General features: G+C 52.0%; 6 protein-coding genes across 6 annotated transcripts; 3 read left to right on the plus strand and 3 right to left on the minus strand.

Moving 5' to 3' along the window:
- Positions 1-2,541: 2,541 nt before the first annotated feature.
- Positions 2,542-4,383, minus strand: BZA05DRAFT_463546 (uncharacterized protein; the record flags this gene model as incomplete). The annotated part of the gene is made up of 5 exons (XM_051487709.1): positions 2,542-2,888; positions 3,242-3,545; positions 3,737-3,777; positions 3,918-4,040; positions 4,348-4,383. The coding sequence occupies 5 exons, from the start codon at positions 4,381-4,383 to the stop codon at positions 2,706-2,708; spliced, it is 687 nt and encodes a 228-aa protein (XP_051342492.1). The 3' UTR covers positions 2,542-2,705.
- A 1,762-nt stretch (positions 4,384-6,145) lies between these two features.
- On the minus strand, positions 6,146-6,837 carry BZA05DRAFT_442058 (uncharacterized protein; the record flags this gene model as incomplete). Its single annotated transcript, XM_051486718.1, has 2 exons — positions 6,146-6,410; positions 6,509-6,837. The coding sequence occupies 2 exons, from the start codon at positions 6,835-6,837 to the stop codon at positions 6,146-6,148; spliced, it is 594 nt and encodes a 197-aa protein (XP_051342493.1).
- A 1,862-nt stretch (positions 6,838-8,699) lies between these two features.
- Positions 8,700-9,410, plus strand: BZA05DRAFT_416059 (uncharacterized protein; the record flags this gene model as incomplete). The annotated part of the gene is made up of 1 exon (XM_051485353.1): positions 8,700-9,410. One exon carries the CDS (start codon positions 8,700-8,702, stop codon positions 9,408-9,410), a length of 711 nt encoding a protein of 236 aa, XP_051342494.1.
- A 7,457-nt stretch (positions 9,411-16,867) lies between these two features.
- BZA05DRAFT_368833 (uncharacterized protein) lies at positions 16,868-17,652 on the minus strand. The gene is made up of 3 exons (XM_051481602.1): positions 17,455-17,652; positions 17,294-17,386; positions 16,868-17,215 (listed from the first exon to the last, which is right to left on the minus strand). The coding sequence occupies exons 1-3, from the start codon at positions 17,600-17,602 to the stop codon at positions 17,157-17,159; spliced, it is 300 nt and encodes a 99-aa protein (XP_051342495.1). The 5' UTR covers positions 17,603-17,652; the 3' UTR covers positions 16,868-17,156.
- A 2,887-nt stretch (positions 17,653-20,539) lies between these two features.
- Positions 20,540-22,273, plus strand: BZA05DRAFT_199048 (uncharacterized protein). The gene is made up of 4 exons (XM_051479473.1): positions 20,540-20,604; positions 20,937-21,699; positions 21,760-21,853; positions 21,911-22,273. The coding sequence occupies exons 2-4, from the start codon at positions 20,996-20,998 to the stop codon at positions 22,043-22,045; spliced, it is 933 nt and encodes a 310-aa protein (XP_051342496.1). The 5' UTR covers positions 20,540-20,604; positions 20,937-20,995; the 3' UTR covers positions 22,046-22,273.
- Positions 22,274-27,522: 5,249 nt separating this feature from the next.
- BZA05DRAFT_442063 (uncharacterized protein) lies at positions 27,523-27,835 on the plus strand (the record flags this gene model as incomplete). Its single annotated transcript, XM_051486719.1, has 3 exons — positions 27,523-27,557; positions 27,614-27,686; positions 27,755-27,835. 3 exons carry the CDS (start codon positions 27,523-27,525, stop codon positions 27,833-27,835), a joined length of 189 nt encoding a protein of 62 aa, XP_051342497.1.
- Between the last annotated feature and the right edge of the window lie 102 nt (positions 27,836-27,937).

Raw genomic sequence — 27,937 nt, forward strand, 5'->3', positions numbered from 1 at the left:
AGTTCCGCTTTCCTTCTTCTGGCTCGTTTAACGCACAGGATTTCCCACGAACATTAGCATGCCTGCAGAGGCAGAACGTCCCGGCATTCTTCCGATCGACTTCCCTTATTAGCTGTTAGCCTTGTTTTCTTTATGCGGAGCACAGAAAAGGTGATCTCACGCGCATCCCCGTGAGTGATAGGTATCAAAGGTTTCAGCTGTATGCTCAGGCCTCACGGAAGTAGACATGAGCTGAACCCGCAGTTCTCTCACATCTTCAAATCCTGCTTTTCCTCCCACCACTGTAGAAAAGCAATGGGTTTTTTCAACCTCCATCCCACGTTGTTGTAGACCGTCTATCTATCTGCGAAGTCAAATGACCTCACAATCGATCGAAATTTGAAACTGAACCCCATAGGCGAATGCATGTTTACTCGCATTATTGATCGACCGAATAGTCGCTGCACCTTCACTCTTTCAAGCACCATGGCTTGTCCTCCAATTACTCGCCAGAGTCGCGATGACCAGGGCAACACTCAAGATTCGGCCCAACCTATGCGCCCCACGTAGACATGGATATCACCAAACACCATCCCACTGACCATGGCTTCTCGACTCTCGATCTGTCTCAGATTCCCGTTCCCATGCTTTTGCGTGGGCATGGTCCAATCAGCTGCACTGCATTCGACGGATGCGGATTTCGGTAGGAGTGAGAAGTCAGGCAACCTTGCAGCAGGGTAAAGAGAACGCCGGATATGGGAAAAATCGGCATATATTCGTGCCCCGGACTTTCCAATTAAATTAATATTCGTTGAAGAAGAATCGATTTGGTCGCGGATCAAGAAGCCGGATGTCGGGAATCGAAAATGCAAGACTCGTGAAGAACCGCGTCATGTCGCAGCATGGGAATGAGTTGACGAATCTTCTTTCATGACAATGATGTGACGGGACTCGGGAGTCCAACGACGTCCCATCTCCAACTTTCAGAGTGCTGGCCTTCTGCGCGCCAACAACAGCCTCAAGCCGGACGGTTAATGGTATACCGTATACGAATGCATGAAGCACCTCAAGCTTTCTCCCTCCCAACACGTAACCATGCATCTGGAGTTTATCCGTTATCTGAGCATTTGGAATTCCTGTTTCCTTCCCAGCGTGCCTCCTTCGCAGCTCATTGGATCAAGTTATCCACTTGATGTCCAGCGCTTCCAGAATGTTCCGTTTCTCGGGCGAAAATGAAGACCCAGGATCCAACCACAAAACTACTGCTTCCCGGCAACATCCGTTCCCCCTTGTCCATCCGCGGCCGCGGATGCTACTCGTTATACGAGTGCTGCAGTGCGTTAGAACGTTCACTGGATTAGGATGTTGCCAGACCACACGCGTGACGCACCGGTAAGGATCTGTCAGAATCCGCGGAATTCAGAATGGAGAGGCAGGCGAAGAGGAAAGAAGCTGCTGCACTGTCCGTTCGCCTGCCTTCCTTAATGATCGACATCGTATCGAATTCGAATGCGCCGCCACATTGGAAGTCCAGTCAAGCCGAGAATGTCTCATCGTCGATGAACGACAGGCGAAGGGTACGTCTACCACGTAGGGAACCACGTTGTTGCAGAGCGGCGGGAGATGTCGGCGAGGGAAGAAAGCAACAGCAGGGAACCAGAGGAGGACTTGTCGCAGCAGGGAGCATCAACGTTGCGGCGGTGCCGGGGCCAGCGAGTCGTCCGTCTGCTCTCTTAGTTGTCTTTTCCGTCGTCTTCTTCTTCTTTCGATTTTATCATCCATCGAATAGACGATCAACCCTCCATATCTTCTCCTTCTTTTGTGTGTGCTCTCCCTCTCGATCCCGCCTCCCGCATAGGGGGTGACGGGTAAATGAACCGTCCGCAAAACGTCTCTAACGATGCAGGGATTGAGATGACCACAAGCACTTTTCTGTCTCTTCCACCACTATGTCAAAGCTGTTGCCGTTCGTTCGACTCGATGGACCTGGGCGTCGACAAGTTGGTTTCTCCACAGCGGCTTCATTGGCTTCGCCGGTGCGGAAGTGAAAAAGGTTGGATCCCCCATGGAGCATCCATCAGGTAGAGAAGAAAAAGGAACTGACGTCTCCCCTAACAAGAGATGGCCGCAACCTCATTGCTTGAATACTGCCCCACGGTAGACTCCAGAGAGATCTACATTCCCTCCCCTACCCCGATTCCCCCAAAGCCGTCAATATGGGATCTTCTCAGGCTTTTGCTGCAGAGCGATTTCACGCTGCAACCTCCTATTCTCTTCCATCACCATTCTCCTTCCCGTCTCTTCCATTTCCATGAGCCCTTTCAGCTGTTGATCCTAACGAGAGCATACCGCCATTAAATTCCTTCCCATACACAGGAACGCTCACACAAGTCGTTGGTCGTGCAGGCTTCGACTTCATCTTTGGCTGAAGAAAACCGGTTCAGATGATTGGTAGAACTATGGAGGTGAGAGTCGTCTATTTCATTTTTTCCGTTGGGCGAGAAGGCCTTCCCATCAGTGATACTTCTGATTCGCTATTTTCCAGTTGTCAATACAAAATGAACGGCCAAGGGATCGATTGCAGCTCACCAGATGCTTCAATGCGTTTTACCCTGAATGCGCCATTGCTGTGGTTGAATGGCAATTCCGAGGAGGTGAACTGGCCTGATTGTAATTCCTCTCGATTATGCTAGACGATCCGGTGTTTCAGCACCACCTCCTCGACTTCATGATAATGAACACCAATCCCGGAAGGCCTTGCGGAGACCACGTTCGAATCCACCGCTGGAATCCGCGCTCATCAGGGCCGGCACATCCTTCCGGCACAGGTAGCGATCGCTTTTCGATGAGGGGTTGCCAATGTAGTCCTGAAGAATAGTACTGGCGTGATTGGCAGTCGGGTCATGTTTCTGTTTTTTACCATTTATTAGTTTCTAAAAGATAAAAAATGAGGTCCTTGGTGAATACCGTTTTCTGCAGTGATTTTGGCCGTGGTACATAGACACGTTCTTCACAGTCCGTCGTGCGGACTTAATTTACTCCTTAGCTAAGAAACGGTTCCGATAATTGGACGGTGGAGGATGAGAATCGTGTAACTTGGTATGATAGAGTAGAGGTCGGTATAGTAGAGGGCGATATAGTAGAGGGCGGCTATCCCAGCAGTCATCACTTCAGATCCGCTACTCTTTTCCAGATGTCAGTAAAGAATACGGAGACAAGAGACCGAGTGCAGCTCACCACATGTTTCAGTTATCCTTTTTACCTCGAATGCACCATTGTTGTGGTTAATGGCCATTCCAAGGAGATGAACCAGCCTGTTGGTGATTCCACTCATGCTTGACGAATCGACGATCCGGTATTTCACCACCGCCTCCTCAGCTTCATGGAAATGAACAGCGATCCCGAAAGGCCCTGAGGAGACCCCGTTCGAGTCCACCGCGGAATCCGCACCCATGAGGGGCGACACATTCTTCTGGCACGGGCGGCAGCGATCGTTTCTCGAGGAGGGGTTGTGGATGTCGTAAAGAAGAATAGTAGTAGGCGGCGCCGGTAACCGGGTCTTCTTTCTGTTTCTTCGCGTTTGTAAATTGTCAGTTTGTAAATTAAATTAAAATAAATATGAGGTCCTTGGTGAATACCGTTCTATGAAGTGATTTTGAACGCCGGCCGCATACGAGTGATTGTCGGGGTCTTATGTAATTATCTAGTACTATGATAGCTGTACGGCCGCAATCCAAGCCATGACACAAAACTGCACGCCAAGTAGTTTGAACCGGTGCCGCAAAAGATGTCGTATAGCTGAGAGGAGCCGGTAATTCATTGTCGTTGTGTAGTAGTGGATGAGGCCCATGGTCAAGTTCGTCCACTTATAAACATTCGCTCGTCGAGGAATTCGGATGAGGAGATGATTCGGTAAACGGTTTCCGAGCGCCGCGTACGTTTCCGTGGCTATCGGTGACAGGCTCATCATCTGATGTCTTCGACTTTCCTACCATAATTTTGGCCGGAATGTCCTCGCCGTCGTCTAACCTTATCCAGGTGGTCTTCGAAGCCTCGAAGTGCTTAACATTGGAGTGTAGAGGCGTATCACAGATTCACAGATGTCAAGATTTCGTACGGCGGGCTTTGCAACGGCAAAGGTTTCGGCAGAAGCTCATCCGAACCGTCGGTAACGCGGACTTCAACTTCATCCTTGGCTAAGAAGCGGTTCTGATAGTTCGTGGACCGTGGATGTATAGGTAGTCGTAATATTCGTCTTTTTCGGCCTTCCGTTCGGCGAGGGGGCCTTCCCATCAGTGATCACTTCGGATTCGCTATTTCTAGTTGTCAATACGAAACGAACAGCCAAGAGACCGATTTGCAGCTCACCACACGATTCAATTTTTTTTCACTCGAATGCGCCATTGTTGTGGTTGATGACCATTCTGCTGAGATGAACTGGCCGGCTTGCGATTCTGTTCGACTATTCGACGATCAGGTAACTCACCACCGCCTCCTCAACTTCATGGGAATGAACACTAATCCCGAAAGACCCCGAGAAGACCGCGTTCGAATCCACTGCTGTAATCCGCGCCCAGCAGGGCCGGAAAATCCTTCAGGCACGGGCAGCAATCGCTTCTCGACGAGGAGTTGCCGTGGTCGTTAAGACGAATTGTAATGGGCGGCATCGGTAAACGGGTCTTCTTTTTGCTTCTTACGTTTTGTCAGTTTGCAAAAAAAATAAAAATGGTCCTTGGAGAATACCGTTTTATGCAGTGATTTTAGCCGTAGTAAACCGACCAGTTGATCACAGTGGGCCGTGTGGGCTTCGACTTCCTCCATGGCTGAGAACCGGTTCAGACAATCGTTTGACGTACGGGGGTGAGAGTCCCTTTTTTCGGTTTTCTGTTCGGCCTTCCCATCAGTGGTGACTGCTGATTCGCTATTTGCTGGTTTTAAATACAAAATGAATAGCCAAGGAACAGATATGCAGCTCACCACACGGTTCAATTTTGTGTACTCGAATACGCCATTGTTATGGTTGAATGGCCATTTTGAGGAGATGAGCTGGCCTGCTTGTGATTCCGCTCGACTATGCTGGACGGTCCGGTATTTCACTGCCTCCTGAGCTTCATGCGAAGAACACCCATTCCGAAAGGCCCCGCGGATACCGCGTTCGAATCTCCCACTGCAATCCACGCTTCACGGGAGGAGCGGCACAAAATTCCGGCACGGGTAGTGAACGTTTGTCGAGGAAGGGTTGCCAACGTCGTAAAGAAGAATAGTAACTGGCTGCTTCGGTAATTGAGTCTTCTTTCTATTTCTTGCACTTTGTCAGTTTGCAGATTCGTCTTCGATTTTCCGTTCGGCGAGGGCGGCTATAGCCTATCCCATCAGTCATCGCTGCAGATCCGCTGCTATTTACCAGATATCAGTACAGAATGCCGAGTCGAGAGACCGATTGCAGCTCACCTGATGCTTTATGTATTTTTCCCCCTCGAATCCATCATTGTTATGGTTGAATGACCATTCCGAGGAGACGGATTGGCCTGCTTGTGATTACGCTCGATTGTGCTCGATAATCCAGTATTTCACCGACTCCTGAGCTTCATGGAGGTGAACACCGATCTCGAAAGGCCCTGCGGAGACCACGTACGAATCTACCGTTGTAATCCGCGCTCAGTATCGCATCCTTCCGGCACGGGCAGCGATGGCTTCTCGAGGAGGGGTTGCCGATATCCTGGATACAAAAAATAGCATTGGGCGGCATCGACAATCTGGTCTTCTTTGTGTTTCTTACCATTCGTTGGTTTGGAAAAAAAAAAAAAAATTAGGTCCTTGGTGAATACCGTTTTGTGCAGTGATTTTGGCCGTGGTAAACAGGCAAGTTCATCACGGTCGGCCGTGCGGGCTTCGGCTTCATCCATGACTGAGAAGTGGTTCCGATAATTGGTGGATGATGTAGGGGGGTAATTCGCGGATGATGTAGGGGGTAATTCGCCTTATTCGTTTCTCCGTTCGACGAGGTGAGCGATGGCAACACTCCAGACCTGGTATTATTTCCCATTTGTCAATATAGAATTAACCGCCAAGGGACGGATTGCAGCTCTCCACATGCTTCGATTATCTTTCTACCTCGAATGTACCATTGTTGTGGTTGATTGGCCATTCGGAGGAGATGAACTACCTAGCCTGCTTGTCGTTCCGCTCGAGTATGCTTGACGATTTGGTATTTCAACGCCTCCTGAGCCCATGTTTGCTCAGCTTCATGGAGATGAACACCGAGCCCGAAAGGCCTGAGGAGACCGCTTTCAAATGCAGCGTTGCAATCCCTGCTCTGCGGAGGCGGCGGCACAACTTTCCGGCAAGGGTAGAAATCGCTCTGCGAGGTGGGATTGCCGCAGTCGTAAAGAAGGATGGTAACGGGCGGCGAAGGCAATAGAATCTTCTTTCTGTTTCTTGGCTTCTGTCAGTTTGCAAAACAAAAAAAAAAATCGTATGAAGTCCTTGGTGAATACCGTATTATTCAGCTAATTTGGCCGTCGAGCACGGAAGATTGATCTTAGGGGTCTTGTGTAAAATGCCAGTGTAATGATAGCCCGTGCCGCCGGCATCCGGGCCATGACAATCATCCCCACACCACGCAGTTTGTTCCGGTGCCGCAAAAGATGCCGTATTGTAGCTGAGAGTAGACAGGAAGTCATTGTCCTTCTGCGGTAGTCGATAAGCTTCGTGGTCAATGTCGTCCTCTTGGAAGCACTCACTCGTCGAGATATTCCCATGGTGAGGTGATTCGGGCAACGGTTTTCGAATGCTGCGGATGGCCCCGTAGCTATATTCCAATTGAGTCAGCACAATGAAGCGGAAACCGGAAGACATTGTGGTCAATAAGAGGACCGCGATAAAGGACAACGGCGGATGGATATAGAGTGAAAGTGAATTGGTACATACAGTCCTGACGTAAATTCTATCGTATCTCTGGCTATCGGTGATAGGCTCATCATCTGATTCTTCGACTTTCCTGCCCCCATGTTGGCTGGAGCGTACGCGTTGTCGTCTGCTCTGATCGGGGAGATTTTCGTAGCCGCGTGGTGCCTGACACTGGAATGTAGACTCGATTTATCACAGATGTCTAGATTTCGCATGGCTGGCTTTGCAACGGCAATAGTTATGGCAGTCTTTAACAACGGCTCGCGAGGTTGCGCCCTCCTGCCGCCTGCTCGAGATTCCGCTCGACTATGCTCGACGATCCGAGGTGTCACCGCCTTCTTCGTGGCTTCATGGCGATGAACACCGAGCCTGAATGACGCCGAGGTGACCGTGTTCAAATTCACCGCTGCAAACCGTGCTGAGCAGGAGCAGCAGAAGCTTCCGGCTCGGGAAGCGATCGCTTCCTGGGGAGGGAATACCGACGTCGTGAAGAAGAGTAGTAACGGGCTGCGTCGGTAATCAGGTTTTATTTCTGTTTCTTGCCCTTTGTCAGTTTGCAGAGAATAATGTGGAGTTGGTGGTGAATACCGTTTTACGCAGTGATTCTGGCCGTCGGGTGCAAAGGAGTGATCGTCGGGGTCTTATGAAGGATTCCATTGCTATGATAGCCGTGCCGACAGCTTCCTGGCCATGACAGTCAGCTCTGAGCCGAGTAGTTAGTACCACAGCCTCAAAAGATGCCGGAGTTGGTACATACAGTCCTAAGATACATCCCGTCATTCCTCTGGCTATCAGTAAGAGGCTCACCTGGTTCTTCACTTCCCTGCCCCCATTTTGGATGAGCGTACTCGGTGTAGTTTGCGCCGATCGAGGAGGTCTTCGAAGCCGCTAAGTGCTTGACATTGGAATGTAGAGACTTGTCACGGATGTTGAGATTTCGTATGGACGGCTTTGCAACAGGGAGATCTCGTATGGCGGGCTTTGCAACGGGGAGATTTCTTATAGCGGGATTTTGCAACGGGGATGTATCGGTAGTCGTCAACAACGGCCCCCGAGATTTCGTCCCTCTGGCGACTGCTCGACAGCTTTTTCGGCGGTATCGTTTGTTCGGCACTGCTGCTGGTGTCTCGAGAGCACGAATATTCGAAGTTGCTGTTCGGGCGGAAGTATGAAGGCTGATGGAAGGGCCAAAAGTGACTTCATTGTAGAGTGCTTCAGTGTACGAGGTGCGGTACATGCCGGGCTCAAAGAAAATAGATTGGGGCCAACCATATCCAGCCACCACCGCCATCAATGGTCAACCTCTAACTCGGGAACCAGCCGCGGCATAGCGGCAGGAACCTTCGCTTTGCCGCTCTGGCCATCCTCTTACAGTTGTCTCGGGTTTGGAACGGTCGGAATACAGGAGTCACCATGGCGGCATAGACCGTATTTGTGATGTGTAAAACTGCAATGCTTGGCACCTTCCTCGGTGAAATCAAGTGTATTGTATCGCTGTTCTCCTGTAGGTTCAGGCTTTTCGCAGACTAGATTAGGATAAAACAACGTTTGGTTGACGTCAAAAGACGCCAGCAATATAGAAGGGTATGATCGAGTGATGTCGCATCCCCGCCTCCCCGCCTCCCCGCCTCCCCGCATCTTCTTGCATCTCACCCGCTCTTGCCCTCTTCCTCGCCGCACGTAACGACCTCCACGCAACCACTTCCCACACTCCCCACCCCCTCTACCTCATTTACCATCACCAGAACTCACAACACCGCAAAAAAAGCCTACATTTACTACACTACCGCCCCCGGCCCCGCGACCAAAAAATGGAGAAGTCCACCCCGCCCCACCCCCACAAGAAAAGCATGCGTTTTGCTCTTCCCGACAAGGAACATCCCATAGCCGCCGCCGGCGACCGGTCCAGACCCGTTTCGAAGGCAGGTGACCGCTCCACACCCGTTTCGAAGGCCGGTGACCGCTCCAAACCCGTTTCGAAGGCCGGCGACCGCTCCCGAACCGCTTCGAAGGCCGGTGACTCCCACAGATCCAAGCTACCGAACACGCCCATTGCGAACGCCCGCCAGCCTTCCATTCCAGAACAACAGCAACCCATCCGTTCTCTTGTCGGCGACTACATGCGATTCGAAGACACCATGCGCAGCTTCTCGACGCTTACTCTCGCGCGGCCCGACATACGCCACCCGCTTCCAGCGCGCCCGCCGATTCCCCTGCGTGAGATCCCGTTCCACCCGGCGCAGCGTTCCGTCATCGTTGCCAAGACGGGTACGCACGAGACTGTTCGGGCTTGGGCGGAACAGTTCGGTCCCGTCGAGAGTTGCAGTCTTTACCCCGGGATGGGACACATCAACTTCTTCCGGTCGGCGGACGCCAGGAGGTGTGTCCTTGAGGGAAAGGGCGAATGGAGTTCTGCCCGGAATGTGTACATCGAGATCGGTGTCAGGGTGGGAGAGTGGGGTGTTTCTCAGGAAGGAGGTGCCGTGGGACACGTGGACAGTTGGACTCCTCCGCAGTGGTGAGGTGGCGCGCGAAAAGTGGACAGTTGGAGGGGAGTGTGAGGTTCAACAATACTGACGAGATCTTTGGTGATGAGTACGATGGCAAGTGAATTCAGGGCGCATGATGGTCGAAATCGGCATGATACGATAGTGGCAAAAAGGGCAGAGGATGTAGTAGTCTAGGAGGTGGTGGCGAGTGGGGAGATTCTTCTTGGCTACTTCAATCCGGTGGGGGCGGATACTTGAACCACGTCTTGTCTACTATACTACCATTACCTGATCGCCTTGTTCTCATATTGCACTCTCAAACGCCGCGCTTTAGAATAATAACGTGAAATGACCTAGTCGTGAAGGAGGTGGATGTATGATAGTATCGGCATTTCCGACGTATGGCATACGGGAGTGGAAACGAGAAGCAGCAAGGAGAGATGATAAAATCATGACAAGAGAAACTGCCATACGAATTCACAGCTCCACATTCTTGCTAGTTTTTTCTCTACAAGTACTAAACAGTATCACCAGTTTTCCCATCCCAATAATGCGTTCCTTTATTGCATACTTCGATGTTCGCCTACAGCCATCTAGATTTCACATGGCCGCTGTCATCCATCCCGCAACCGTAATTATCGGGTGACAACCGACTCTTGCCTCTTCAGAAGTGGATGTTATGAACGGGATTGCAGTGGGAAGGAACGGCGCCTCAACCCCAACACCCTCCTCAACTTCACCACCACCCTCCTCCTCCTCGAGTCGCCTCAGCTCTTCAACCTCAGCACCCTCATCAACCTCAATACCCTCCTCCTCCTCCTCCTCCTCCTCGTCGTCGAGTCGCCCCAGCTCCTCGGCTACACCCTCTCCATCCTCTCCATCCTCTCCTCCCGCTCCCATAGCTCCCACTCTCACACTCGGACAAGTCACCTGCTACATCTTTCTACCCAACAATGAGAATCGGTTTGCGGTTGCTTGATCGGAGAAAGTACTCGTGGACTTGGCCGGGGCTGCCCTACTTGGTGATCGTGATCGTGAAAACGACTTGCATGCTACTCCCAACGACCATTCTCTGATACATACAGCACTTGACCGAGCCTTTGACACATTGAGTAGATAGGATAGTAATAGAGTCTGGTGCCGTGTTCAATTTGCAGACACTCTAATCCCCAAACAAGGAAGCAAGTTCCCGAGTACCTAGCCATCCTCAACACCAACGAGTGATGTCCATGAGTCAGTCACCTAACAGAACACACCACCCACACCAACGGCAAATAAAATCTTTAGCGAAAAGTGAAGCGTAATGTAAAACGTAAAGTAGAATCTTATACAGAAGTGGTATTGGTATCTAGTGCCGCATTTTGAATTAAAAAATACAGAGCACCGCATCCATCATCCATCCGTTCGCAAACCATTCCCCATCGAGTAGGAAAAGTCTTCCTAATCCACCAGAAAGCCTTTCCCATAAAACATTCCTCGTCAACAGGTATCGCCAGTTCCTCAACGGTGCGAGCCCGACAACGAAGGGAATTGTATCCCAAACTGGACGAATTGTACCCTCTGCGTAAATCGGTTAAGACATCCCCTCTGAGGGGGAAGACATGCTGTCGGTGGGTGAAGACCCGGAGAACTGTGTCGCGTAGCCGTCATCGGGTTCCATACCGCTGCCTTCGAACGTCGGGGAAACGAAACGGCAATCATCTTCCGATTCTGTGTCAGAATTGGAGTCATGCTCCGATTTCGCGACGGTAACGGCCACTTGCAGCCTATAAATACAGGCAACAAATCTATACAGATTAGAGTTGAAAACAATTCTGCTGTCCGGAATATTGACCCACCTTAGAAGTTGTACTGCTGTCTGGGTACCAGCAACCGAGTGACATCGGTGGTCGCAGTTCGGACGACTTTAGTGTCGGAAGGTGGGATGTTTGAGGCTGGAACGTTTCATTGTATTAGAGAAGGGGGAATACATGGAAAGGAGAGTGAGGTACGGTGAGTGCTTGCCTTAAATTCGTGGTTTTTTGTTTACTCATCATAGCATTCGACCTTATCAGAGCATGGCTCTCCACACCTCCAGTTCCTTCCCACTGTCTCCGACCGCTGATCGCGAACTCGATGTGGGTTCCCCATTGCCCTCCGCCCGGCCTATCCGCACATGGAAACAATGAGACAAAGGAGGAATAAAAATGTAACGACCAAAAATAAGGGTTTGGATAGTGATAGAGGTTAGCTGCAGTTCGAGTGGAAAGAAAATGCCCCCGAGGGCTGAAATGTAGTGTTGATGATGGTTATAAGTTGGTGGTGAGAGGTAGAGGGCATGACGAGGAGAAGGAATGGTAAGAAGAAGTAGGAAGGGTGGGAAGCAGAGGGAATGGTGGCTATCTTATAGGTAGGGAGGCGGCCAAAAATAACAAGGCGGCCAAAAAATAGGAAGGCGGCCAAAAAAAGTAGGAATGTGGCCAAAAAATAAAAAGCCGGCCAAAAAATAGGAAGGCGGCCAAAAAAAAAATAGGGATTCAATCACGCAACCGCTCCCACCCCCCCCACCTACCCTCCCCCGCCGATCAGTAAAGCAACTCGCAACTGAAGAGCAGGGAAATTTAATTTGCTGTTTTCTTCATTTGTCTCGCCCAGCCTATGCAGCCTATGACGAAATGAGCTGCCCGGGTTGGAATCCTGTCTGCAGGCAAGAAACCTGGCACGTAAGTAACTCACACCCCTCCACCATAAGCCTGGGCAACATAACGATGCAGGTAGAGTGCACATGGGAGAGTACACGACAATGACAGCCTTCAAAGGAACGTCTTACCTAGGCCTCCACTTTCTGTCCCTACTCCCCCTCAACTGGACCCATCTCCTCCGCCACCTCCCACTGCAGGCTCTAGCCGCCGCCTTATCCATCCGTCGTAAAGTTGCCGCTTGCGGCTTCACACGTCATGATATTACATCTAGCGACTTGTAGCCACTTCTTCTGCGTAGCGCTACTACTTAGTGGACCACTAAAGCGAGACCGGTAATGAGAAGAGAGGGAATCAAAATTTTCCTGCATTGTCAATACTGCATATTTGTGTTGTATCGAGTGCGAAGATTTGACTGGCTGCATAGGTTTTCACTCGCTCCACCGTTCAAACCAGCGCCACGGAGTGTCAGATCTGGACTGGACTAGACCTGGGTTGTTATGAAGTGTTTACTCTGTCGTGTAAACAGGCCGTTGCTTTTTGCTTGACTGCCTATCCTCAACCGTTATTCCTACTTCAACCAACCTGTACGATTATGAACTGATACAGCATGCCGTCAAGCTCTCGCTTCACAAGCTCCTTCTACCAGTAAATGGAGGACATTATTGGGGGAAGTCTAATTGTATTTAGTATTTCAACTTTCGAGTTCTAACTGCACTGCGATTGTGATATACGCCGGTGGCGGACACGTAAGAAAGATGAAGAGAATAGTTATGTTGATGATCTAGCTACCGCTCAGAGCGCAATCTCATAGCTTTAATGCCATTCCTCTGCAAATATCCTTCGATCCTATCATCCTGGCTTTTTATCCGATCTACAATCTCCCCTTCCGTATCATCTGATCTTTTCATATCCATCTCCAAGAACAGCAAACATCGTATGCATCAGCCTCGTATCTCATATTGATATAAATCTCCAAGAACAGCAAACATCATGTCCATCATACTATCCATCTCAATCCTATCTCATCTTTTCATATCCATCCCCAAGAACAGCAAACATCATATCCATCTCCAAAAACAGCAAAGGGAAGCGTGGTGCCGTGGCGTTGACCGGGGCGGTGATCAGCCGCTGGCTGGGGCATTGGTGATGAGCTAGAGGAGGCGCCGGTAGCGATGAAGGGTGGTGCCGTGGTGCTGACCGGGACGGTGATGAGCCGCAGCGGTTTTCTTCCGGAAGCAGTCCAGGACGTATGCGAAGATCACAACGGGGCTCGTCATCGCCGCGAAGACGATAAGAACCCAGGTGAACGCGACCTCGAACCAGTGCCAGTGTCTCTAGAGCGAGAAGCCAACGAGGATCAGTCCGAGGGCCATCAGCGGTGAGGCGTGATATAGTCCCCAGAGACGGTCCGTATCCGTTGGAGCCTTTCCGGCCCACGGAGTTAGGAGGTGATTCAACAATGGCAACCGCAGTGGGTTGATGTGTCGTAAAGGCAAGTTGTAATTGTAAAAATAGTAGGAAGTTGCAAAGGAAAAGGAAAGAAAAGGGATGAGGAAAATTATGAACGGGACTCGAATGGGATGATAAGGTAAGGAGTAAGAAGAGGAAGAGATGAGGAGATGAGAAGATGAGAGCTTTGCTCCGGGTTGTCGGATGGGAGTTTCGATCCTAGTGGATTGTGGATTGCAAAGTTGATACCCCGGAGGGCTTAATCGGTTCTGGAGCGCATCGTTGAACTTGAGAATGACGTTAGCCCGATCGATAAGAACTGAAGGGGACGAGAATGTGACTTACGAAGTGGCCGAAGAGCTCGCCAAGAATTATCGCAATAAAGGGTGCAAGGGATTGTTGAAACGATTGATACGGTTATAGCCCGTTTCTTCGAGGATTATAATGACCAGAAGAAGCCCAAAGGCAACTAAACCGACAGCAACCCACCATGCCTGACGCCAGGTAATTAACTTGGGCTCGGTTTTGGGATGGAGCACACGGGGCGCTCCTTGTCACTCTCCGTGGAATCGTTATCCATGTTAGAGTCGCTCCAGATGTTGCAGGACGCAGCCGGGTGAGGCTCATCGTCATCCGTCTCTTCTCAAGAGCCGCAGCGGTGAGTCGGCTGTGATGTTCTTGAGCAGGCTGAAGTAGCTACTGTTAGTGATTATGAACCGGAGTAGTGATAGAAATCAGTGCACATACCGTATCCGTTGGTTCAATTCCAGACCACCGGGTTGGGAGATGATTTAACCATGGCAACCGCAGTGGGTTGATGTGCCGTAATGGGAAGTTGCAACTGCAAAAACAGCAGGAAGTTGAAAAGGAGGGTAAACGGAACGGAGATGGCAAACGAAAGAAAAGAGATGCGGAGAAGTATGAAGAGGAATTGAATGGGATGGGAGGAAATGGCGGAGAAGATGCGAAGACAAGTCGAAAAGGTGGGGAGGTAGACGGAAAAGGAAAGGGATCGGAAATAAGCATGTAAATTGACTTGGAGATGGGTGGAAAAGAGTGAGTAGATGAGAAGATGAGAAGATGAGAAGATGAGAGCTTTTTTCCGGGTTGTCGGATGGGAATTTCGATCCTAGTGGATTGTGGATTGCAAAGTTGATACCGCAGAGGGCTGAATTGATGGTGATGGTAGTTGTTGTGTTTGAGGTTGGGTGGGGAGTGAGGGTGGGGAGTGAGTGTGGGGAGTGTGTGAGGTGGAGTGAAAGTGAGTGAGGTGGAGTGAAAGTGAGTGAGGTGGAGTGAAAGTGGATGGGATGGATGGATTTGACGAGAAGAACCAGATACGTCACCGCCATGCCCAATAAATAGAAAAAACACAAACAGCCCCCATCCAGGCCCCCCCCCATATAATGCAATACGTCATCGACACGCGCCAGAACCTCAACAACCCAGCTATCACGTGCTTCTTGCAGTTCCGATGTTCATTCCTCTGCTCTGCTTCTTGCTACAGCTGCGGCAGATTGACCGCCAGGCCTTGTCTCCCCGGTACAATCCGGTGCGTCTTAGACCCAATCATTCTCCACAAAAACCCACACCGGCTCGTACACTTACTTGCCTCTCTTCTGTTGCAATCAGCTCCTCTTCGCATACCTCGATCTCCAGCACCAATCGTTACCATTTACTTCTTGCTGCCGACTCGTCGGCGTCTGCGTTATCATAATCCTAGAGTCACTCCGTGCTGCAGTACCATGCTCGATGAGGTGCCGTGAGGATGCAGCAAGTACACACCTATGCCTCATCACAGACTGCCAACCGCGGTCACTGTTCCGTGGAGAGGTCGAGTGCTGATCGAGGTAATCAGGGGTTCTGGTGGTACCTACTCGGTTTGGCAGTGGGACCTAGATGGTGTTTCTGGCCTTAAGTGACCACGGATTTCTGCTCTGGAGGAAGATGACAAGGAGGATCAGCGACCTCATTCCTGGTGTTTTTACCTATTTATCCGCCGACGGAGGTCGCCAGCTAACTGTGAGTGGAACCAGAATTGCATAGGTACACCAAACAGCCGCACAGGATGAAGGATACAAGTCGTATACTCTCAAAAGTCGAGAGTCCATTCATCGCAGCCGCAGCTGCCACCACCCCCGAGTCCTTACCTTCCCTTCCGCCGTAACTACCTCGATATCCGATTGCAGATTTAGCATCAGAAAACTCCGACATCCCCCTCACACAGCGCCGGTTGTGCCCAGATGCTGGAGTCGACCGTCCACTTCGTAGGGTCACCGGTTGGTCGATTATCACCCCTACCAGCGGTCCGGCCCCACAAAGCAAGAAGAGGTTGAAGGGCGTATTCGAGCAAGGGACTGGATGAGTTCCACAAAGTATCGAAGAAGAACTGAGTACCTACCGGTAGCAGTAATGTTGCATGCTGATGTCGGGTAGTCGTCAGAGCGGAAGGGATAAGAGGAAATCGGGGACAATCGTTACTGTGCCGAGTGCTGGAGTCTGAGTGCTTGCTGACGAGCTTCATTCTTACCGCGACTCCACGAGGGCAATCGTTTCCGCGACGAGTCCTGATTTACTGCTGGTAAATTTCACGCTTTCCGGGAATTCTAGGGAGCACCCCTCTCGTGATGGGGATGTTGGCGATGGACGGAGTACCGGATGCTTCTCGGCAGGATAGTGACGAGGAGCAGTGACCTCTTTGGTGGGTCCCTACTATCTGTTTTCACCAATTTATTCGCAGAAGGAGGATCGCCAGCTAACCATGGTAGGAATCAGAATATCCTCAGTACAACGAACAGGCCGCACATGAGGAAGGATGGGATAATACAAATGGATGCCCTCCAGAGTCCGATCCTTGCAGCAACTGCCACCACTCCCGATTCCGCGCCCTTCACTGCCGCCATACCTCGATACTCGATTCCGAATTTACTATAGTACCAACGTGCTCCATCGGGCATCTCCCTCACTCCTCACCCAGCGCCGATTATGCCCGGAGGCTGGAGTCGACCGTCCACTTCGTAGGGTCACCGGGTTGGTCGATCATCACCCATACCAGCGGTCCAGCCCCCAGTGGTAAGCAGACGTTAACGGCGTACGAACATTCGGTCATGGGACCGACTGGATGAGATTGACAAAGTGTCCGGAAAAAAGCGAGGACCGGTAGCGGCAGCAGGGATGTTTCATGCTGATTTCGGGTACCGGTAACCAGGGCCGAAGGAATAAGGCGAAAGTCTGGGGCAATTGTTTCCGTGCCGAGTGCTGAAGCCTGAGTGCCTACTGACAAGCTTCAAAGTTCACTCATTCCGCAAAGGCAATGTCGAACCATTCTCATGATGGAGAGATTGGCGTTGGACGGAGTACCTAGAGACTACCGTAGACAACTTCAGTGCCCCTCTGACACATTCTGCTACAATAAAATTAAGGAGCTACTACCGTACTATATAGTCAAAATAAGATGCTGTGCACAATTTTTCGAAAATGTAAATAGTACCCAGGGCCAGAATCACATTACACAATCCGATGGTTTGCATCATTCATTCATTCGTCATAGTGTGGTATCCAATCATCCCATCCATCCTATGCCCTCGAATACAATTCATCAGACAACCGCAAAAGCGCCACCCAATTCATCTCCGACCATATGCACACTCTATTTATCGGCGACAGGGAACTCCTTTCCAGTCGCACTCTTGTACTGTCCACGGATGACTGTATTCAAGTAACATCAGCACCGTGCACACGAGAGAGAGAGAGGGTGTGTGTGAGGGGGTGAAAGGGGATACTAACAGTCGCTAATAGCCTCATCCTTCCTCTGCTCGAAAGCATTCTCGTTGTTCTGGGGACCCTGGCCGAGGACCTTCTCCTGGAACATGTCGATGGCTATTTCGCACACGCGCATCGTCAGCGCACGCTTTTTGACGGTGGTGGGGAGGGGATGATTGTAGTACCCTTGTCGAGCGCATCCTCCTTGTGCTCGCTCTGAGGGCCTCCGCCGGCCGCGCCGTGGAGACGGTCCATGAATCCGCCGCTCGACGCGGGCTGCTGCGCCGGCTTCTTGCTGCTGCTACCGCCGGTGAAGTTCTTGAGGAGATCCATTGCGTTTTGTGTGGTTGTGGTGGTTGTGGTGGTTGTGGTGGTTGTGGTGGAGTATGTGGAGGTGCTGTTGAGGTTGTTACCGAGATGGAGGGGAAGTTGGACTATCTATATGAGTGTTCGTTGAGTAAGCGGCCTTGGAAACGCGGGGTTCACGTTGATGTCATGGTCGCAGGTGCACGCAGGTCGTCGCACGCACCAAAGTCGCGTATGTAGAGTATAAAACGCCAAGGACCTATGGGAGCACTGGATAAACAACCGGACTGGACGAGGGAAATTGTGCTCCAGAGCGCGACTTGGCATGCGAATACTTCTGAAGCGATCTTGTTAGTGGCCAGCAATAGTCGCAGCCACGGCGTGCGAGCGCGGGACAGCCCAGATCTATCATCTCCCATCGACTCCGCGCAGAGCAGAGCAGAGCAGAGATCTCGCGATGTCTACTCTGATCAACCTGCCTGGTTTGTTTCTAAATATTTCCATCACGGCAGGCCGATGCTGTTCGCTTGCGGTCGCCGGTATCGATCCCTAGCTTGCAGCTTAGGCCCTGCGTATCGACATATCGCGATTCGCCATACCAGTTGCCGCTAAACCCATCGGAAGCTTGATTTCGCGACACCTCGAACACTGTGCATCGATGCTCCATCAGCTCCGCCCCCGCCACCCCCGCAGCCCGCCTCCGCTCCCGCCTCCGCCGCGCCCCCGCCGAGCCCGCAGTCTTACATACATGTCGGTTCGCCACCTTCCTTGTGCGCGATATGGTAGGTTCATGTACCATCAAGCCCACCTACCTTTATCCCCCGCGAATCACTCTCCCAAGACCCGATCATGACCGTTCGGATGCCTGCCTCTGCGTGCAGTGGCACTCCCCGCCATTCGTGCGCCAACGCCCCTATCGAGCCCGCTTTGTGGGCGCCGTGCGGCGTGGCGTGCGCCACCGGCCAGCCGTTCGACAGAAACCACTGTTTTAGCGCACACCTACACACATACGGATTTAGAAATGCACCAACGAACGACGGCCCACGGGGTGTGGTGGATAATGGATATGCCGCTGAGATCTCCGAGCAACACTCTGGCACTCTCACCACTCTCACCACCCTCGACTCTCGACGTCTCGAGCTGGGGCGGGGGCTGGGGCTAAGAACGCGGTGAGTGATTGGATGGATAACAGGACACATCTCTAGAGTAGGTACATACCGGTATGTGGAGGTTCGGCAGAAGTCAGAAGGCTGGCTGTACGGTATGTATGCACAACGCCACAGCGTATGTATATCTGTACGGTATGTATGCGCCCCGTTACCACCGCACCACTGAACCACGTCAACAAACAGCAGCAGCAGCAGCAGCAGCAGCAGCGTCACAGGCGGCGGCGGTGGTCGAATTGCTCCCCTAGAGTACGGTAGCTGTGCATAGGTTGGGGAATACCTAGTTGGGAGTAGAAGGAGTTGAAGGAGAGGAGAGGAAGGTGCACGCGACGCGCAAGCGGCCTGGGGGACCAGGCAAATTGCGGGGAAGGTAATCGAGGGGAGGGGAGGGGAGGGGGGGTATGCTCGATCAGATTGTTTGTCCCATGTGGGCAAAATGTGATCGCCGGTTGGACGATTAGTGAACGGTCACCGGTGTCGACGGGCCCGCTTCTTGGTCGAGGTCGAGACCGTTCTGATTTCTATGTCGTCGTGCTGTTTTGATTCGAGGCGATTAAGATCACGATATGGTCGAGGCCGTCCTAACTTCTGTGCCGGCGTGGTGTTTTAATCGGAACGATTAAGATCACGATATCATCCCAATTCGAACTTCGTGATAATCGATCGCGTTGATATTCGATCGCCCTGAATCCCCTGGCGACTCAGTCGGTATGGGAATGTACGTGTGAAGCATAGGCGTGTGGTGATAGTCATTCGGGTCCCGACGAGTGGACGACAGCACCTTACGGTACTTAAAGATGAACTTCAGTGCGCGTGGTATGTATCGGCAGCGATATCAACGCCGGCATCCGCGTCGCGCGATAAGTAATCTTGCAGTCGTCTCCAAATATGTAACCTCTGCGGTTGTGAAGGATGTCTACCTATTTCTGCAACATCTCGACAGTGATTACTGGGTGAGGAGGTACCGTATGCGGGACGTTTCGAGCTTTGGCAGGTGCTTGGGAGGGGCCAGACCCCAACTGCTCTCGATCAGTATGTAGTAGCGATCCGAACGAATAAGACCCTCAATAAACACAGCCAAAGTCGGGTACGATATTTCCATCGATAAGCCGCGCTTTCGCTGGAGAACACATACCTACCGGTAACATAACCACCACAGCTGAGATGTGGAGTGTGGATGAGTCTACTACTACAGTCTACGGTACTATGAGTATAGGGGTAACACGATAAAATACGCCAGATAGCTGATAGAAGAGTAGATTTGGACATGGAAATTATTGCCTCGATTCTCGAGATATCTACAGGCCTCAGCTCTACACAACTTTCTTGTCGACACGGAGAGTCTCCCGAGTCAGCATTCCAGGACAGCAGCACAGTGCACTGCGGGACAGCCCCCCTGGTCAATTTCCAATCGCGAGCCAGGATGATGAGTACGTCACTTTAGTGCCGAATTCTGGCTTGCAAACCGCTCCCCCTGTCAGTCGGCCAGACACCAGTCCGCCAGTCCTCTTGCCTGTCAGAAACGAAACCTGTCGAGTTCGTCCCGCCTCCCCTCCCCCGCCACGAGGAGAGAAAAAACCAACTTTCGGCTCACTTCGCTAACTCTCCACGCGCACTTTGGCTCAGCATCCTCGTTTCTCACCTGCTTCTCCACGAACACCGACCGCCCCCATCCTCCACCACCACGGCCAGCAACTTGCAGCTCGTATGATCGTCTACACACGCCCGCCCACCATACCGTACATACATCTCCATCATTATCCTCCTCTTCTACCTTCGGCCCTAGCGAAACTTTGCACACCGCCGCCGCCAGCGAATCACCATCCTCCACCAGCACAAATTTGCGCCACGTTACATACGCATGTACGTGCTGATAACCGACTGCTCGTCTATTTAGCCCTGTTTGCTTGTTTCTCCGCTTTTGCTTTTTGTGCTGCTTTTTTGCCTGTCGGTCCGTCCTGCTTGCACATGCAGGTATAGTTTTCTGCTACCTATTCTACATACCATTTGGGTTTCGGTTGCATCTGCATTGTCCGTGGGTACTGCGTGTCTCGTGTCTTTTTTTCTGCTCGCTCCCACCGAAAGTTCCCCTAAATTTGCACGCTGTCCCGCTGGCGAACTGGCAGTCTGAGACCTGTCGCACCTCCGCCCCCCTCCACAAAGTCTTATCCCATCAGAACTCACTGCACGGACAGACAAGACTTTCTCCACATCAGAAAGGCAGAACTTCCACCCATTGCGTTCGCCAAGCATCATGAACCTCTTCCGCAGTTCCATATCCTCCCTGGCGCCCTCCTCCGCCGCCTCCTCCGATCCCACCAGTGCAAGAGCGTCCCTTTCCCTAACCCCACCATCAACGGGCACCTTCCCATCGGCACGATGCTTCAGCCACCGTCCTTCCACCACGACCACCAACACCACCACAACGACCGGCTCCTCGTCTCCGGCTCTCAACGGCGGCGGCTCTAACTCCACATCCACAACCGAGTCCACCGCATCCCGCATCGTTTCCTCCTTCAACCCAACAAAAACCTACCACATCCCGACGCACGGCGGCGTGATGCCTTCGACAACGCCATTGCAGATCTACGACCTCACGCCGCACCTGAAGAATCGAGTCCCCGCCGCAGATCCGTATTCGGACCGAAAAGCGTTTAAGCGCGAGGTGCGCTCGATCCTGAAGGCGTGGAAGGAACGGGAAAAGGAGGGCGGTAAAGGGAAGGATGTGAATGTGATGGGAGGGCTGGAGACGGCGATGGTGGTGCGCCGAGGGAAGAAGGGGGTGAAAGTACTGGAGGATCTGGACTCGAGTGGTACGGCGAGCTGGAGTGTGCCGTGGGCGCTGTGGAAGGAGATCGTGGTCGATATCGATTACCCCGGCAGGGGAGAGTGGGATGTCGGCGTGTGGACGCATACCTTCGATCCACGCAGCCAGATCTTTGAGTCGCGAGGGGCAAGGTTGGCCTTCCTCTACGCCCCACACACCTGCAGGGCATACCCGGCTGACAACTGGAAAAGCTACAGGTGGAAATTCGCGACTCCACGCGAGTTGGTGCTTGAGAAGAGCGCGCCGGGCATGGGGCGATATGTCGTCGCCGTGTTCTACCTAACAGTAAGCAGTGCCTTTTTCCCGGTGGACCTTAGGGCGTGGGCTGAGGGGGTCGTGAAGCGTGGGGTGGGCACCACGGAGGGAACGTTGTTGTTCGATGAGAGGGGCGTAGATAGGTTGCTTGCCGTGGCGACGATCTTGACCGCACTGAAGAGGGAGAGGCAGAGGTGGGGGGTGCTGGGAGGGACGGTTTGAGAAAGAGAGAGCGGGCAGGCGGGCCGGCGGGTGTGCATGCATGGAAGGCGGCGTTGGGATCTGTTTACATATCTGTCTTTTTGGCGTTCGGCATAGGGTGGTGGGGCTGTCGTTTCTTGTTTTGGCATAGGTACATGTTCGCGATATCGTTCTCCCACTGTTTACTTTCGTTGTACTGTAATCTGGCCCTAGTAATAGTCGCATGTGGAATTGACCGATTACCACTCATCCTAGATCTCTAGCAGGATCGCGAGCGCGGGGAGTGACTGTTGTCTCCGCAACTCCTAAAAATCCCAAAACCTTGAAGACGAGCATGCAGATCGTGACGTCGTATGGTGGGGGTTCCACGTGTGGTGGGGTTCCTTGTGTGGCTGGTGAGATCGGTAGATATTCATGGTCACTTACTCGCACGATTACCTGTAATTCGCTCGTCGGACTACTGGTAATTCAGTATGTTCGAACTAAACCAGGTTTCAGCACACCATACCGGGCTAAGATCAAAGGGGAAGGATAGCGGGAGGCAATCGCTCTTGTATGTACATAACAATCACGATCTACCGAAGGTCGAATAGTAGGTATGATATGACGAGTAAACCGAATAAAAAGCTGCACGAGTACTGTGCGTACGGCTTATTTTGCTATTGTATGATACTTTTGAGCTCTTGCTACCAGTAACCCCATGCATTATACGGCACTGAGCGGCAGGGCGGTTCGATACTGCGTCAACTAGTGTGGTGCGAGGCTGACCGCATGCGAATTATCACCCACTCGCCCTACCCACACGATCACTCCTTTGAAGTTAGGTATCAACCCTCACATTGAAAATTTCCACAGTCACAGCGCCCACAATCCCCAACAAAACCCGACTTCCTCCCACCTCCCTCCCCCTCTTCCTTCTTCATCCCTCATCTTCTTCCACTATCAATTCATCTACCATCACTGCCTTCACAATTATTTCTTCCACTATCACAACTACAATCGTTAAGTCGACCAACGACTTGCACCAGCTTCCACACTGTGGTTGGTCCGCCCCGGCGTGCAGAGCGTGAAGCTCAGCGCCTTCGATTCAATGGCTACGCACCTCTCACCCGTTCGGTATGTAATACGCTCAACACCTGCATCCCTTCCGAACAGATGCTGATACTGGTCCCGCCTGATTAGCATCACTACCATCTCCGACCCAGAACCACTTTTCCAGTTCCTCAATCACAATACCAGTCACCCACACGGGGGCTTTTTTACAACTCAACCTAATCGATCCGAATTGCAACGCTATTTCTTTCCACCCGACCAGCAGCGGACAGGTTCCGGCTGATGACCACGCTGCGTCGCCCGGTGCGCGCTAATGTTAGGCGGTGGCGAGCTCCACAGAATACGCCTATGGGTTGTGGGAAGTGTGCGAGTCTACGAACAGCACATTCAGCACGCCGTGGACAAATTCAATCTCATTGAGGAGCTTCACTATGCGAACATACTGAACAATCCGGCCGGCCGATTGTGAGATGGGAATTTTATGGTGAGTTTCTTTACGTCGTTTCCGTTTGCCTAGCGGTGTCTTTGACTTCATGTGCTAATATTCGTCAGGTTTCTCTAGTCCCTTTAGTACTTCGCCCGCGAGAACGGGCCCCGCCTTTGGTGACAACACCAAAGGTGATGCCTACCTGGGGCCTCTTTTGGTGTGATGTCTGCCAGTTGACCTGGCCGACGTCCGCCAGAAGGATCTGGGTCCTGCCTTTGGTGTCTGGCAGGCCAGTTGATCTGGTCCGGCCTGACGCCACGGCGGCGATGAGGATGGGCCAGCTGGGCCCAACCTCACTACCATCGCGATGTTAGGGGGATGCGGGGGTGCGGGATGTTGCCCGAATCAATAATATCGCCTTCAGGAGGAACACGAACCGTTGTGAAATGGTTGAAACTGTCGCCCACTGGATCGCCGCCAAAGTCAAGATTGAAGACGAGAAGGCGGCCGCAAAGGGCTACAATGATGACTGACTTTTCTTCCGGCCGATTTTGAGATGGGAATTTTATGGTGAGTTTCTTTACGTTGTCTCCGCTTGCCTGATGGTGTCTTTGACTTCATGTGCTGATATTCGTGTTTCTCTAGTCACCTAGTTTTACAGATCATTCGAAATGGGCTGCCACCGTTGGTGTCAAGACCTGGTGTGATGCCTGCCAGTTAATCTGGTGGAAGGCCGCCAGGTCATCTGGTGCGAAACTCGCCAGGAGGTGGGTCTTGTCTTGGTGTGATTCCTGCCAGAACATCTGGTGAATGCCGCCAGCAAGACCTGGCTCCTGACGGGGCTATATCACCACCGGCGACTCAGCTGGTGGTGGTGGTGGTGAAGGTGGAGGTGGTGGTTACGACCTGGTGTGATGCCTGCCAGTTAATTTTTTCGTTTCACGGGGGATCTCAATGGGAGGATTTTTTTCTTTTTCGATTTGTTGTTTTCATATGAAATTTCAGTTTTAATTGGCCAGCCGCACAGTTCTTTGTTAGTCGGACATACCGGTACAGTGTACTGCAGTTGTCACGTAGACGAACACGAAGTGCATGCAGGAGAAGATTTCCTATTCAGCTGGCTACAGAGGAGGACTGTATACTCGTAGCTAACGGGAGACAGCTATCCCTTTGGTTGTTTCCACGGCCCCAAGCTACGGCACCAGCGGTAGGGGGATGGTTGGGTGGAGGCGGCTAGTGTGTTGGTTATGATGGGAAGCTGATGTCAAGTGGTATGGTGAGGCGACTATGCGGCCGACTAAGAGATCCCTGTCGCCACCACCGCACCTATGCCTGCACCACATGCCAGCCTTCTTCAGCCGGCTGATGGGAGGCTCCTTGCTAGTAACCAGATTCGGACTACTCCCTGTGTCCTTCACTCGCCCGTTGCCGTGGAATATTTTCGACGAGGGAAGGGATCTGTCCGTCTGAATAAGCGACAAGGTAAGCATTGTCATAATATGACGAACTTCCGTGCACGACATCATGCGAGATCACTCTGACTTCCGTTGTCCGTTCTCACACGGAGGTGGCGAGCGGCAGCGAGCGGCCTCTATCCGAGGCACCCCTGCACCTTCATCTATATATGCCTTTTTCTTTCCTCCTGCTACGATACAATGTACACTACTTCAGAATACCACTTTTCTTGATAAGCATCCTCCAAAGCAGATCGAGTGACGGTCTATGCTATTGACCGAGTGATGGCGCATGCAACCTCGTGTCGTGTCCATAGCCGGTGCCAGGGCAGCCGGTCAGCGGGAACCCGTGCCCTTTACAGCGGTCAGGGTGACAGCGGTCTGTGGCGGCAAGATGTTGGACGTACCGACTACACACCAGTAACACTGCCCTTCATGTTTATGGGCCACACCCGACTGTAGTATCGGCATTCGCGAGCTTTGAGCAGTTCTTATTCCAGGCTCGACCTTTAAGTGCCACGGTTGAAATTTGGCTGGATGGCTGATGAGTTGGGTGGACCGTGGCCTTGTTTCTTTCGGCGCTTGGGAGTAAACAGGGATCGAGCCAAAGAGTCAGTGCATATACAGAAGGAGAAATAGAGGATACAGACGACAGCAATAAAGATTCCTCCCATCGGACAACTTCTTTGGATGCAATTGTACCTAGATGCCGGAGTCCCATATATATACCCGGAGTCCCCGTCTTCCGCCAACTCCAGAGGAGATGACATGGGTGCATAACTGGAAGGTCTAGAATATCCACGCTGCTTTCACCATTCACCATTCACCACTACTACCACCACCTCCTCCTCGACCACTGCTCCTTTTTCCTCTCCCTCATCAGTCATAATCGGTTGAAATCCAGACCTGCAGGCTAGTACGAGTTGGACCGGAATAGCCGAGGACTAGAATGCCTCCATCACCGGTAATCGATCAGAACTCCGCCTTAATCAGTAGTCGATCGACATTTGGAGTTGCGCTGGTGCGGTGTAGGTATGTTCGACAGTAATCGGTGGAGGTGTTCGTGGGGTGTCGTTTCATGTTGGAAACGGTTGTATGGGTAGTCGACTGTCGGATGGTGGCAGGCAGCGGGTTTCAAATTTCGATTCTTTGGCATATGATAAAACTTGGATTCACGTCACAGCACACCGATGCATCTGAAAGTGGTAAAGCCCGCCGTAGCTAGCAAGCTCCTTGCAAGTCGCACGCCAATAGGAAAAACCGGTTCGGCAGAAATATGACCTGAGAAAGACAGGAAATTGCCTCACCGGCCAGTACCTCCAGTGGACGACAAGCCGGCAGGACGCCCGCTGCGGATGGTGCCGCTACAAGACCCAGACACGAGAGCACCTTTTCAAGAATTGCCCTGAATGGAAAAGCCAACAGAAGACACTGTGGGCAGAGGTCCGAAAGCAGACGAAGAGGGGCAAGGATCGATTCATGATCCGGGACCTCTTCGCAGCCGAGCGCTGCAGCAAGGCAATCCTAGAGTTCCTCTCTTCCACTGATGTGGGCAGACGGATGCGTGAGGCCGCTGAGCAAGATAAAGAGAGCAAGGTATCCGAGTGGGAGCTCAGGGAGCAGGAAGAAAGGGAGGCTGAGCTGAGGCGGGAGGAGGAGGAGGGTGCTGATGTTGAGGAGCTGGGCTCAGTCCCGCTGTTTCTCCTCACACCTTCTTTCATAGCAACCCTTTTAAGAGACGAGAGAGGGAGCAGAATATGTCTTTTACTAATGTTATTTCCTTGCTGCGCTGTATCTTCATTGCGGGGACAGGCCGAGGCGGTGGGCAGGGATAGCCACATCGGGCCACTCGATGAAAGTCGAGTCGGATAGTGGCAGGGAACCGGAGTGTGTACATAATATATTGCCATGATCTACATAAGTCACAATCAATTGCTGATTAAACAAAAAAAAACCTTACAAGGCGCAACCCGTGTGATCCAATCTAGCTTCGCGTGGTCATGGTGCAACCCCGGTAGCGACTGGATGCCCTAGACCTAGAATGTGACTGCACTTTTGCCGACCCCACAAACCTACCGCAACCACTTCTTCCTCTCCTTCCTCTCCTTCCTCTCCTTCCTCTCAACATCATCCACTTCATCACGCCACAGTGCGAACTTCTTATTACTCACATTACTTTCTACGTCCACAGGCGGTGAGCCGGTGGATTCGTCCAGTTGGCTCTACGGTCGATCCTTTCCTTCCTTTCTCTTCTCTCCCCGTCCACCTCCGGTGTACGTTTCCGTTCTCCCCCAGCTTCTCCCATCATTCCCTTCCCGTCGAGCCCCTACCATTCATTCCCTTTCCCTTCATCTCCTTCACGGCGCTGGCCATGAATTTGTGTCGCCGACGGCCCTCGCAGCCATAGTAAGTGCTTTCCCATATTATTTCAATCTTCGCCCTGCCCGCCCGCCCAATAGCCAGACACTAACTTCCTCTACAGATGGCGACTCTGCAGTGGATAGGTCATTTAGACCTACGGTTCAGGTCACTATCCATAAGCTCTTTACAGAGGCAACTTTGATATGGCGGACCTGATCATGGAAACTGTCAAGTACCAGTATGAGGAGATAAAGACTCCTGCTGCAGTGCTAGCCCTGTAATAGATAGCAACAGCGATGGAGGCTATGAAAAGGAGGATATGGAGATCCTCGAGGCGTCACAGTTGAGGACAACGGATTGGCGAAATGTGGCATGAGCCCATACGTGAGTCCCGCCAAACTCCCCCATAGGGCCCTCTCAGGCTAACAGACGCAGGCGTACATCATGAGCTCCGTTGTTGATGTTCGTGATATTCTCTCCGCTGAGGAGTACGAAGAGTACACAGACATCGCTTAGTTTGGTCAGAGGCACCATTCACTTCAAGTATGCACACGCTTCCCCACCCAAACTCAAGTTTCACTAGCTAAGAGTGGATGCACATTTAGTTTGGGATTTGGT

This window comes from Tricharina praecox, assembly GCF_024521635.1.
Source record: "Tricharina praecox strain CBS 144465 chromosome Unknown BZA05scaffold_4, whole genome shotgun sequence".
Classification (NCBI taxonomy): Eukaryota; Fungi; Ascomycota; class Pezizomycetes; order Pezizales; family Pyronemataceae; genus Tricharina; species Tricharina praecox.

Coding starts and splice junctions, on each gene's coding strand:
- BZA05DRAFT_199048 (XM_051479473.1), top strand. CDS start 20,996: ATGAACCTCTTCCGCAGTTCCATATCCTCCCTGGCGCCCTCCTCCGCC. Junction 21,700..21,759: donor TTTGAGTCGCGAGGGGCAAG/GTTGGCCTTCCT, acceptor CAACTGGAAAAG/CTACAGGTGGAAATTCGCGA. Junction 21,854..21,910: donor TCGCCGTGTTCTACCTAACA/GTAAGCAGTGCC, acceptor GGGGTCGTGAAG/CGTGGGGTGGGCACCACGGA.
- BZA05DRAFT_368833 (XM_051481602.1), bottom strand. CDS start 17,602: ATGGATCTCCTCAAGAACTTCACCGGCGGTAGCAGCAGCAAGAAGCCG. Junction 17,387..17,454: donor GGAGGATGCGCTCGACAAGG/GTACTACAATCA, acceptor TGTGCGAAATAG/CCATCGACATGTTCCAGGAG. Junction 17,216..17,293: donor GGATGAGGCTATTAGCGACT/GTTAGTATCCCC, acceptor ACTTGAATACAG/TCATCCGTGGACAGTACAAG.